Source organism: Scyliorhinus torazame, chromosome 17 (assembly GCF_047496885.1).
Source record: "Scyliorhinus torazame isolate Kashiwa2021f chromosome 17, sScyTor2.1, whole genome shotgun sequence".
Lineage (NCBI taxonomy): Eukaryota > Metazoa > Chordata > Chondrichthyes > Carcharhiniformes > Scyliorhinidae > Scyliorhinus > Scyliorhinus torazame.
The window spans coordinates 40,083,956-40,097,814 of record NC_092723.1 but is presented as its reverse complement, the minus strand read 5'-3'; the positions used below and the strand labels follow the sequence as shown (position 1 = coordinate 40,097,814).

At 40.7% G+C, this 13,859-nt stretch overlaps 1 protein-coding gene across 12 annotated transcripts in view; it reads right to left on the bottom strand.

Annotated features, from left to right (window-relative positions):
- Positions 1 to 13,859, bottom strand: part of LOC140393831 (chemokine-like protein TAFA-5) — a 650,941-nt gene that overhangs the window by 177,963 nt on the left and 459,119 nt on the right. For 9 of the 12 annotated variants that reach the window (XR_011935744.1, XR_011935741.1, XR_011935740.1 and 6 more), the window contains one exon: positions 7,164 to 8,301. The exons of 1 other annotated variant lie outside the window; for it this stretch is intronic. Coding sequence is in view for 1 of the 11 variants with exons in the window: in XM_072480335.1 (XP_072336436.1) it covers positions 8,293 to 8,301 (9 nt within the window). In the remaining 10 variants the exon portion in view is untranslated. Of the gene's footprint in view, positions 1 to 7,163; positions 8,302 to 13,493; positions 13,835 to 13,859 lie in introns of those variants that run through there. 2 more of the 12 variants (XR_011935742.1, XM_072480334.1) reach the window with 2 other exon arrangements.

Sequence of the window (13,859 nt, the reverse complement as noted above, 5' to 3'; positions counted from 1 at the left end):
CACAGAAATTCAACATGCAGGCACAGCAAGCAATTATGAAAGATCGGCCCTTGGTGAAGGAAATGCCCCATCTTCGCCTCCTTACCAAAGGAAGGATATATTTTGCTTCAAGAGATTTGAAGAAAGATTCACGAGACTGACTCCTGGAATGGGGGAATTGCCCTATCAGAGATTGAGGAGACTAGGGACGGAATCCGCTGTCCATTCACGGCAGCAGGTTTCACTGGTCACGCCGCAGTGAATGGGAGAATTGGCTGAGTGCCAAATTCTCCGCTCTCGCGAGCAATGGTAGTGCTTTATGCACACAATGGAGAGTCCCGGCCTAGGCCTGTGCTCCCTGGAGTTCAGAAAAGTAAGAAGTGATTCCATTGAAAAATAAAATTCTTAGGCATCTTGATAGGGTAGGTGCTGAGAGGCCCTTATCCCCGGCTGGGAAGTCAGGAATTAGGAGTCACAGAATTAGGGATGACCTTTCAGGACTGAGATGAGGGCATTTTTTTAAAATCCAAGTAGTTATTAATCTTTGGAATTCTCAGCCTCCTGAGGTCTGTGTGCTTAGTTGTTGAGCATATTCAAATTGACGTCAATAGATTTTTAGACTCTAAAGATCTCAAGAGATATGAGGGCCAGGCAAGAAAGTGGAATTGAGGTCAAAGATCAGTCATAATCTTATTGAATGGCAGGGCAGACTCAAAGGGGCCTATGGCCTGCTCCCACTTCTACTCCTATTGCTTATGTTCAAAGTGTTGCCATCTACTTGGCAACAAGTTGATTTTTTTAACTGGACGGGAAGATCTCAGAATGGAACCTTGGCTCAAATGACTAACATTTTTTAATAGAAACCGTGGAGGAACATAGTCACAGGACTGCTAATTAGTTTCTGCAATGAGAGAAAAAAACATTTACTGAACATGAAAAAATTGGATTATGATACAGTACACATTTACAACCCCCTTTAGCTAAACAATTACACACAGGTTTTAGAATTAATCTGGATTACAAAGTACATCTTAATCTACAAGGTTCTTATTAGTACAAAGTCCCTTTTAAGCACACAAAATGACTGTGGGCAAATACAATCTCCACTTGCCAAATGAATGTTTGTGGATGTCCCCCAAAATCCACCCAGATGATTGTCATGTGAGAATTTCCAAACTCCACTCTCACAAACGCACTTTAAAATCTTGTGCTTAGTTGTTGAGCATATTCAAATTGACGTCAATAGCTTTCCCTTAGCAGTTTGTATTCCGAAATCCAGAGGTTTTCCAAATGACACTTTTAAACAAAGCTTCCACTCCACTTTTAACAATGAATATAGTCCAGGATTTTACAACAATCCCTTAATGAATTTCTTTGTCTTGGAGGCTTTTACACAAAGCCCGAGGTCCAGCCACTGATTTCCCCAATTATTTTTTTTAAATGTCTCTCAAACTCGTAATTTCTCAAAACCTTAGCACTATTGCAGATATCCTTCTGGCCTCTCATGATCCAATGCCTTTCCAATTCTCTGTTACTTTACTGAACAGAAATCCATTATTATTCCCAGTTCCCTCTGTTCTATTAATGTCAGACTTATTGGAAACTTCTTTTAATTTCTCTAGTTTCCTTAACTTCAACTTAACTTTTCCTTAACTGGACTTTTAACTTCCGGCATCTGTTTTCTTAACCATTACTCCATTGTATGGATTTTTTTCTAGCAAGGCTGAGAGAGACATTCCCTCTTTAGCCTTCTAAAACCAACTTCTCCTAGCAGAGCTGTTACAACTGCCTTCTCTCTCACTAACTAACTATCTCCAGCTGCTATCAAATTAGTTGCACTAAAACTTAAAAGCTTATCTGCTGCACAAGGCCCCAGTTGCTTATGTGTTTTATTTATTCTATCTGCTGTAGCCCTCTCTAAGCACAATAGAAACACAGTTGGAACTTAACTAACCCTCACACATAGAAACACCTTAGTCTAGCATGATCTAACTATAGGTTTATCTTTCCAGGCACAGAAACATTAAATCAAACCCACTTAAACCTATACCTTATTTATAATGTTTACCACTACAAATATAAATCCCTTAAAACTACCATTATTTTCTGAACAAAAGAGTTTTGGATCATTGAAATTCTTATAATTTCATGAAGGGATTTGAAACCAGGTTTCTTGTTCTTAAAACTGACGTCTCCTTTTATAGCTCACTGTATTCCCTGACTACTCTCCTTCTGGTTACAACTGCTGTACTTATGTCTGATTTAGTCTGATGTGCCCCTCATTTCAGGGCAGCACAGTAGCATTGTCGTTAGCACAATTGCTTCACAGCTCCAGGGTCCCAGGTTCGATTCCCGGCTAGGGTCACTGTCTGTGTGGAGTCTGCACGTTCTCCCAGTGTGTGCGTGGGTTTCCTCCGGGTGCTCCTGTTTCCTCCCACTGTCCAAAGACGTGCAGGTTAGGTGGATTGGCCATGCTAAATTGTCCTTAGTGTCCAAAATTGCCCTTAGTGTTGGGTGGGGTTACTGGGTAATGGGGATAGGTGGGGTTACTGGGTAATGGGGTAGGGTGGAGGTGTGGGCTTGGGTAGGGTGCTCTTTCTAAGAGAGCCAGTGCAGACTCGATGGGCTGAATGGCCTCCTTCTGCACTGTAAATTCTGTGATTCTGTGATTGTGCCCTTGTCGTTTGTCCAGAGTTTTTAACAAAATGTCAAATTCCTTTTATGGTCATTTTGTTTTACCGGTATCCCCTAAACCACATTTTGAACAAATATCTGTAATCAGTCCAGTAATGTTCAGTTTTGCCGTCCTAAGGGACTGGATTCTTTAGTTAATCTTAGATGTTACAAAATGAGGACCAAAGAAAAAGACTCCGTACTGTGTTTTCCAGGAGGTCTGGCAATATTAAAGTGATTTTGCACATAAATCTAGATGCAAACAAGGCAAAAGGCAAGAGACTGGATGACATTTAGAGTGCTGTGATTAAAATCTGTATAGTTAACAACGGTGGCCTGGGCTTTGCTCTGATGGGTGGTAATGGTGTGTCACTAGAAAGGAAATCTAAGTATATAACTGGTAATACCTCTGTAAGCCATATCTCAGCCCTTTGCCCATGTGGGTTATTTGGGATTAATGGGGATTTAGATTCAAAGGCCTTCAGGTGGTAATGGATTATTACTTGGCATGCACACAGGCTCACCACAGAGTCCTCGGCCAAAGACTTTCTTCTAAACCTGGAACTGTAGAAACCTATTAATATGAAAGTGGCGATATTCTCTTGGGAAGCAAATAGTTCTTTCATTCAATTCTTTCCACTTTGCAAATGAAACTGCGTGTGCTGGTTTTCAAGTTATTAACCAATAACGGGGAGCAGTTACTCGGCTGAACTCCACGGGATCAACATCTATTATATGCCAAGAGCAAGAAGTCAGAATAGTCTGTGTCCAAACTGCTGAAATGCTGATTGAAATGTTTGCCTTTAAAGAAGGCGTCTTGCGTTGACCTATTAGTATCAAGCCTCATGGTAATATGCAAATAATTAATTGCTGTCAAGATAAATGCTCCATTGTAATAGTCTTAGTAATAGTGCCCATTATGGAATCCAACAATTCCTTTATTAACAAAAATCTCACAATTAAATATCAACTTTTGATTTATTTTCATCAGCAGTTTTTGTCATAATTCCACAGGGAAGTCTCTTCTTCATGTTTATATTATTTTACTCTGCATACTATCTGTCAAAACATAGTTTGTGAGTCTTTGGGGAGTTTGAACTCTCCTCCGTCGGCGGGAACAGATTGGGCAATAGCTGCTAAATTAAGTCAGCTTTCACTTCTCAGCCCATTCGCGTTGACTTCCAATTTTAACAACCACACGAGGTACTCTCGGGACTCAGAAAAGAGCCTCAGGTAGAAACTCTAGCCCACATCCTCTGATGCCAATAGGACTCTAATTGCATTGTCACCCAGTGATGAGACACCCACCGTGGCCACTTGCTGCAAAAGCAGCACATGCACATAAATGTAGCAACATAGAATCATAGAATTTACAGTGCAGAAGGAGGCCATTCGGCCCATCGAGTCTGCACCGGCTCTTGGAAAGAGCATCCGACCCAAGCCCACACCTCCACCCTATCCCTATAACCCAGTAACCCCACCCAACACTAAGGGCAATTTTGGACACTAAGGGCAATTTAGCATGGCCAATCCACCTAACCTGCACATCTTTGGACTGTGTGTTGGATGGGGTTACTGGGTTATGGGGATAGGGTGGAGGTGTTGACCTTGGGTAGGGTGCTCTTTCCAAGAGCCGGTGCAGACTCGATGGGCCGAATGGCCTCCTTCTACACTGTAAATTCTATGATAATCAAAAAGCTCTGACCCCCTCACCTCCACCCACTCCCCATTCCCCATCCATGCAAACTCATGCCAACCCACATCCCAGTTACCACTATTGGTCTCTCATTTCCTCCATGTCAACTTAATGCCCCACCCACCACCATGACCCCTTATAGCATGTCAGCTCATTCTAACCGACACACCATCCTTTTCCCATGCACCATTCCTGCCAGCTCACTCAGTATCCACCGTGGGCCTTACATCTATTATAGCCTTCATTATATTAAAAAAATACTCCCATTTATAAACATCTATTTAAAACATTTAAATCTCCTCAATTAATTCACCCCTTATAAATACAATCAGACTTGTATTCATAACCACACATCAAGAACGAATCCTTTAATGACCTCTATCAACTGTCAATCAAAAAGCAACCATAAATTCAGAATAACTTAATGATTGCTCTTGAGGTAATGTCAACAAACAGTTATTATAACTGCTAGACCCCATGGCCCTCCTGAGTTCAAGGTTCCCATCAAGTATGAATCACAACCCACCTCCTTTCCATTTGCAGGAAAATGGGATCAGTTGGAAATTCAGAGTCTGGATTGTGACACTGAGAATATAGGAAGGAGAACTAATGTGTATCGCTACATATTTAAAGTTCTGAGGAACAAAAGAGGAAAGTTCAAAGAGCCCTGATTATGGTAAGATTTATGGAGAGCAGAACAACACATCACTGACAGCTCATCCTTTGTTCTTGAAAAATTACAATGCTGAGCTTAAGTCCTGGGTTCTGGGGATAATAGCAGGATGAAAGCCAATAAATTAGGCCTCAATTTTAACTCATCCCACCTCTCGCCACACTCAGCCTCTACTCCCCCCCCCTCCCCCAACCCCCACAGCACACACACACACACACAACTCCATACCTCAATCCTCTGTTTCCCCTTTCCCCAACTCCAAGCTGGTATAAAACAAACACGATTAAGTTAAAATGGAGTGAGGGACTTTCCATTCCTCTTTTGCCTTAGTCTGAGGGGCTGCATTGCAGCCCATTCTGCAGTTATAACTTCAGGCCTGAGTAGCAGAGGTGCCCAATCCACCAGACCCAAACTGCCAGGATCTGTTGAGGACAAAAGGAAATCTAGAAAGCAAAGTTGAGAATTTTTCTACTGTCTCCTTTGTGATCCAAAACTGCTCCCCCAGGCCTCGTAGGTAACCTTTGGGTGTCCCTTGTCCTTTGACTTCCCTGATTGGGACAACTCCTGAAGATCCACATTAATAATATCCTGCTGGTGGCATATCTATTGCTTACAGCCTGTAATATACATCATGTTTATGTCTGGGTCCTCTCCTGAATATGAATTGTAGTTCTGAAGCTAAAAATTCACTGAGACCTGAATGTGGGTTTCTCCTTTGCCACAACACCCAACCCCTGAACTGCTGACAGAGAAATTATAAACTTAAATTGTAATGATAACCGGACAAGAGAAAAAGTAAAGCAGTCAGAAGTCTTGGATCCAGAATTTAAGTTGGCGAAACCACCCTCAAGAATCTGTGGTCTTGTTTAAGGCAGCAAACCCTCTTCTTCCTGACTATGGCATGAGTAACTCCAACGAGGCATCATTAAATATGCCCACCTTCCATTCTTTTCAGGTGCCCACTGTTTCATGTGGGTGCACACCACAGCCACTACACAGCTTGGAGACGCAGAATCCAGGAAGCAAATATAATTGGTATAATTGATTGGAGGTTACATATTCTAACCCACTCAGTGATTTCTGGGCTACTTTCATGCAATTCTACCTTGCTGCCCAAAAGCTACATTCAGATTAACATCAGGGCTAATACTTTCATATGTACACAGGGTTCCTTGATTGTTTTTCTATAAGTGATTTAATATAGGGACACAGCAGCATGTGTATGCCTTACCTAGCTTAAATGACATCAGGACATGGAATGAGAGAGGATCACTTATTTGATCAAGCCAGTTTTTTCCATTGACCATGTACAATCTGTCTTAGAATGAACTCTACCCTACTCAATTAATCACCTGCGGGAAAGGAAAGGTTCATTGTAAACACTGCCTAAAAGCAATCAAACAAAGCTATCCAGAATATTCATCCATCTTCCCATCTCCATTATGTGACCTTGGTTCATGTCCTCCACAGATAACATGTGCCTCCCCTCCACATCCGACTCCACTCACCTCAGCAGCACAGGAATAATTTTATCCTGGGCGCAGCTTAATAGAAGAAAATAAATAAAATAAGTTTGCTTTGATTCATGAGAACACCTTTACAATCATCATATCGTAACGTGTTCCAGCAAAATTGCAGGTTTTACATTGAGTTCCACAATTAAAGCAGCCTGATTTTTTTCTCATGAATATTTAGCAAGCCAGTCTTTGTTAGGATATTATATTTACAATTATTTATATTAGTGGATCCGCAAAGAAAAAAATAGAAGGATTCAAATTGAAAATTCTACCTCTATTCAATAGGTTTCTCTAGAAAGGGGACTCTTCAGTCTCTGTAAACATAAAGTCAGAGCAAATTATGAATATGATATATTCATCCATAAACACTGAGGCGTGGAGTACGTTGGTGATTATAGTGCAAGTCATTTCCATAAAATGTAAAGATTACATTAAATAATTGCTTATTTTCATGAAATTATGCACTTTTGAGCATGAGGCGGAAAATCTTTCTTATCTTTCTAATACCAACACTTTTATTTTTCACTTGAATGAGCAGAATCAGAGGAGGACTCATTTTTATGGCAAGGTTTCATTCTTTGGCTGTTTTTGTTTGACAAAGAGGCAATAATTCCTCTGCTCGCTATTTCTTCAGTAAAGTAACAGCTTTATTTGGCAGAATGAGATGTACTCTATTCACATCACAGCTTTCCATCATGGCATTGCAGGCCTTACATGATGAGCACGTACACAGTTAAATAGGTTTCCTACAAAGATACAACATACAAAATCTGTTAGAGGTTTACAAATTAAGATTCTTTCTCTAAACACACTGAATGATAACTTGTTTTGAATGCCACATTCAAAACTGAAAAATGCCATTGTTGAAGTACGCTCAAGTTATTGGATTCTGCAATGTGCCTAATAGATCACAGGCCTGAACAAACAGATTGGAGTTTGCCTAATGCTCCGCAGTGGCATGATAGGATAAGGTAGAGCACAAAACCCACAGGATGTTAGAAAAATGCATGAGCACATGCCTCAGAGCATGAGAGGTCCTTCGATGCCAGTGCAATTCCATTATCGTTGTTTTATGTTCATGTGCTATTTAGTTCTTTAGGGTAATTAAGCCATTCCGAATCCCAGCTTCAACATCGCCATAAAGAATGAAACATTAGCTACACCACTGTAATTGTATCTCCATCATTTGAGAATCATTTTCTTTTCCTCCAGAAGTGCAGCAGACCTCTCAATGATTACTCCAAGTGATTATTATTGAAGGGGTGCTGAAAAATATCATTTCTTTTGCACAGGTCTTTCATTCTTTGGTCATTAGTTAGAAGTCTTGGAGGAAAAGGCGGACACATTCTCATCATGCTAATGTGTTTCTTGTTCACTAAATTAATATCTCAAGTTTTCCTTGATGTTTGACTCAGTCTTTATGAAGGGACCCGAAGTGGAAATAATTGGACCATCTGCAAGACAGCTTTCACCAGAAAGATATAGTCACGGGACAACGATAGATCCACAAGGGGAGAAATCACCTCAGCTCCTGCAGGGCTTAGGCATCTGCATCTCTTAGGCTTGTGTACTTAACAGCTGGGCACGTCAGGCTTAGCCCCATGCTGGAGAAAACATTGATCCCACAGTGCAGCATGAAGGTACAGAGTGACAGACAACAGATGGCGATTCACAGCAGCGAAATCATTTTTTTTTTGAGGTAAGTGGCACACACAGGATAAGCTGCCCGGGCAAGGATTTCTCCTTTGCATGTGTCAGGAAACCTGTAAACCAATGAGAAATAACTTGTGAGTAAATGGCATTTTGCATTTTCCTCGAAAACTTAATTTTAATTTCAGGCCACAGCAAGGGAGAATAAATGTATTGTCCTTTCCTGCCGAAGTCAAAACAGAAAATAAGATGAGTTATCACTGAACACTGAATCAGATGTACCCAGCTGGCAAACATAAGGAGAATCAAAATTGAACACTGTAATTCTATCAAATACATTCCCCATGTATTTTCCAACACCTGTCTTTACAAACTTTTGCGAATAATAATAAGAATCAAGATTCAAATATTTAAGGTTCAAGCCCCATTACAGTTTCATGACCTTACTGATTCAGATGATTGTAAAACAGATCTCCTACATTGCACCAAAAAGATTGTTTTGTTATTTAATGATCACAAACAGTGAAAAGATTCACAGCTGCCTGGAGAGCTGTCAGAAAGAGAATCAACAAAATCTTCAGTATAAGTGATTTGAAAATTAAGATTTCTGCAAAAATGTTTTGAGCTGTAATTATAATTACCCTGATATGCTATTTGGAAATGTGCTTGAACAGGCTCATATTGAGTAGGAAGTAACAGAAGCTGCATGGTAGCTCCCGTTAATCCAAAAGGTTGGCTTTGAATTAGCACTCTCTGCCCCTTAGATCCACTTATCTCAGTTAAGTAACAGTTTGATCATTTTTGTAATGGTGAGTATCAATATATTACCCCACAGGAATGTATTGTCATTCAAATGGGGTGGTGCAGGGAGGAAAGATCTTCAATTTCCACTGATTAAACTGTTCCATTCCTCAATATGAGATACCTCTCAGCTATACTGCAATCTAGGGGGCTGGCTTTGCTCAGTTGGCTGGATAGGGTTTGTGACATAAAGCGAGGTCAACAGCACAGGTTCAATTCCTATACCGGTTGAGGTTATTCATGAAGGCCTCACCTTCTCAACCTTGTCCTTGCCTGAGGTGTGGTGATCCTCAGGCTAAATCACCCTCAAAGGGGAAAGCAGTCTATGGTCAGTTGGGACTATGGAGACATTACCTTTACTTCAATCTAGCCTGAAAATGAATACGTTTACTTCTTGAGTGCAAGTTGTGCATTTTATGACAAGATCTTGCCACCAGCTCATCAAAGCTGTTAAGATGGTCTTTTCTAATCACCTTAATGCGAAATGGAGTCCTCGTAAGCTTGCATTGTAATTAAAAGCCATAATAACTAATTCCCTGTCAATAACTGAGCAGCGTAGTCTGAAGGAGATAAGGTTTTAGTAAAATAATTTTTTTTTATAAAGGCGAGGGGAGTCAGATAAGTAAACAAATGAAAATGTTTATTTATAGGAACAACTATTTACAAGGGCCCCGATTATACCTCATTGGGTCCTCTCTCTGTGTTAGTCGGTTCTTGTCTGGCCGACCTTTTTATACAACATGATCTTCAGACCCGTAGTTAGCGGGGGAGCTCATACTCCTCAAGCCACATGGGGAAAACAATCAATCCTGCCCCATGTGTCTTGTGCAGATTATTATAGTTTTAATGAGATAATTGCTGAATAAAGAGACACGTTGAAGCTTTTCATCTAGCACTCTTCAGAACAATTTGCAAGAGCACCTGTGAAAGGGGAAAACAACAATTTATGCTGTATGGGAAGGGAATGCTGATTAATTAACAAGTGGTCTCTGATTGGAAGAGGTGTTGCCATGGAATCTGCACTATTTGGATTGGATTGGATTGGTTTATTGTCACCAAGGTACAGTGAAAAGTATTTTTCTGCGAGCAGCTCAACAGATCATTAAGTACATGAAAATAAAAGAAAAAGAAAACACATAATAGGGCAACACAAGGTACACAATGTAACTACATAAACACCGGCATCGGGTGAAGCATACAGAGGTGTAGTGTTAATCAGGTCAGTCCTTCAGAGGGTCGTTTAGGAGTCTGGTAACAGCGGGGAAGAAGCTGTTTTTTAGTCTGTTCGCCTTTTGTATGTCCTGCCCAATGGAAGAAGTTGGAAGAGTGAGTAAGCCAGGTGGGAGGACTCTTTGATTATGCTGCCCACTTTCCCCAGGCAGCGGGAGGTGTAGATGGAGTCAATGCATCAGATAACTGCCAAGCATTGTTTGAAATGCAAATGTAATGTTCCCAACTGGGAATTAAAATTGAACTGAGAAAGAGTTAAAATGTGCTCCATTGGTAGTGGTCATTGGGAAAGCCAGGAAATAAAACTTCACTATGATATTGAGGTGGGAGTGATCCGATCGATTGCAATAGTTATATTTTATTTATAAATTCAAATATTCAGCACCGGAAAATATTGGCTTAGTGGGACGATGTCACAAAACAATGAAACACATCCTTCCTGAATTCAAAATGTGACTCACCTATTGCTCAGCTGATTAAAACACCAAAGAGCTTAGCTGCAGGAAACAGGTAGATCTCTTTGGTTTCTGCTGAGTTATGTTATCTCAAATGGGCTATTTGAATGATGACTGGCTTATGTTCCACCGGGTTATTGATCCATGTTGGAAATGCACATGTGTGGATGAGGATCCTGGACAGAAATAGGCTGAACTGTGAGGTTCTCTGAGACAGCAAAGCAACTGATATTCAGAGTTGAGCCTCAACACATCCCGATTTTGGGCAGTATACGTGATAAGAGTCTCCTGTGCTGGCCTGAAGGAGAAGTCAAGTGAGTTCAAGAAGGAAGACAAAAATTGATGGGACATAAAAATAAAACAATTATTCTAACATTCCAAAAACAACTTGAATACAATAGAAGAGATATTGAAGAAGAACATTCAGTGTTGCTCAAATGTAAAAACATAAGTTTCTACAATCTACCCCAGGGTAAAGCTTAGAGAGAAAAATAGGCATGGGAGAGTCACATATCCGCATTGGAGCTACACAATTATTTTAAATCAATGTTTTCCATATTTTAGCCACTAACTACATGTGGTTAATTGGGATTCCAGATGTGGTTAATAGCATTTCTGATTAATAAATAAAAAGGAGTATTAAGATAGTCATTGAGCATGTAATCACAACACTATCACTTCCACCGTGTGCTAAACATACTTCCCCTGTTTTGTGCATATGTTGGAAAAGTGGCAAAACAGAAAGGGAAACGTGTATTTTTAATCATTGTGAGCTCTATATTTGCTTTGTTACTGAATATGCTGTTCGTTAATTAAATGTGAAAAAGGGAAGCACATTTATCTGTAGCATGTTTTGAAATAAAGTTAGTGCAATGTGACTAAAACAGTGTCCCCATTTTTCTGCTGGGCTAGGCTATTTTAACTGGGAATCACACAGCATGTGACTTACCTGCCTTTCTGCATTCCATCCAGATGATATTTTACCTGCAGAGTAAAATCTACCTGAAAATGTTTGCATTCGAACTCAGCGCATTAATTACAAAATAATGTGGCCCTGTCTCTCTCCAAATTATTGTCACAGTAGGAAACGAGGCACAGTAAAAAAGCATTGACGTATTGCATCTTGAAATTGTTTCTATAAATGTGTGGTCTCATCCATCACTGGGGCAGAGTGAAGGCTAGTAGCTTTGGCACAGCGATTGGGTGAAACCTTCGGTGGGGTGGGGGGTGGGTAGAATGGCAGTGGTGGGATCATTGTTTAAGATGAAACCCCTTCCAATCAGTGGCGGACCTACATTTTTGGGGCCCTGAAGCTTGAACTGTTATGGACGTCCCTTCGCAACCAGCAACGAGGTCTGGGTAATCACTGTTATCTCCTTCAATGGGGTTGTTCCACGACAGACCACCACAAATTTTTTAAATATCTAACCACTACATCTCAGATTTTGATTAAAATTGCTGTACTGGATTATCTCACATGTCAAAGTCACTGGTGTGAATAAAAATTTCCTATGCCTTATAGCTTTTGAGTTATGGGGGGATGAAAATTAGGGAAATGTTATATACATGCATGATGCATCATAGAATGATGAAATAAAACATAGAAAAGACCACAGTCAATATAATCTTTTATTTTGGACACCTATGAGAATACATACTACATGAAGCACATTTTACAAAATACTCTTTTTTCTGTTTTTTTTAGCAACATATTCACGTACAGTTTTGTCATATGAGAGCTTCCTTTCAATGTCATTTCCTAGAGGTAATATGCATAAAGAATTTAAGCGCTCTTCAGACATGGTAGACCAAAATTTGTTCTTTATAAAGGATAGGTTTGAAAAATTATTTTCTGCTTCACAGCTCGTGATAGGCATTGTCAAGTAAACTTAAGCACAGTAGTAATATTGGGGAACACTTCAATTAGGTGATGCTCACAAATAAGCTGAAGAACTTCTGCGCATTGCATTTTAGATGTCGTGTTTTCTTCTGTGTTCTGGGATTTCCTAAGGTGAAAATATTCTTTGAACTGATAACACTCGTTTACTAATTTGTGGTCAATATCATCTTTGTAATACAATATTATAAGTTTAACACTGTCCTCATCAATTTCAGAATTGTTCATCAATTCATAGAATTTACAGTGCAGAAGGAGGCCATTCGGCCCATCGAGTCTGCACCGGCTCTTGGAAAGGGCACCCTACCCAAGATCCACACCTCCACCCTATCCCCATAACCCAGTAACCCCACCCAACACTAAGGGCAATTTTGGACACTACGGGCAATTTAGCATGGCCAATCCACCTAACCCGCACATCTTTGGACTGTGGGAGAAAACTGGAGCACCCGGAGGAAACCCACGCAGACACGGGGAGGATGTGCAGACTCCGCACAGACAGTGACCCAAGCCGGAATCGAACCTGGGACCCTGGAGCTGTGAAGCATTTGTGCTATCCACAATGCTACTGTGCTGCCCCAATTCTGAGAGCACCCTACCCAAGGTCCACACCTCCACCCTATCCCCATAACCCAGTAACCCCACCCAACACTAAGGGCAATTTTGGACACTATGGGCAATTTAGCATGGCCAATCCACTTAACTCATACATCTTTGGACTGTGGGAGGAAACCGGAGCACCCGGAGGAAACCCACGCACACACGGGGAGGATGTGCAGACTCCGCACAGACAGTGACCCAAGCCGGAATCGAACCTGGGACCCTGGAGCTGTGAAGCATTTGTGATATCCACAATGCTACCGTGCTGCCCCAATTCTGAGAGGAACTTGAACCTTTTCGCAATTTGCTCATATGGGCCAATCCTCTGGCATAACTGGATTATCAAGCAGTCATAGAGTTGATATAGAACTTCTATCCTAAATTTGTCAGCTCCTCGCAAAGAAGCAATACCACTTGTCCCATCTGAAAATTTGCTTGTAACAATGCATTTGGAAACATCAGAATACATTGAGGTGATATCTTCACACAAACGTTTTGCTGCTGATTCATAGTGTGCAAGCCGATCGGCTGAATTTTCTCTGAGTTCTTTAACAAACGAAAGTAAAGTTGATAGCAGAAGATAACCTTCAAATACAGCAAAACCAGGGGTTTGGAGTTTCTTACTTGTTTTGTTGAAACGCTCCAGCACTTCTTCCCAAACAACTGTTAAAATAGCATATTCCAGCTT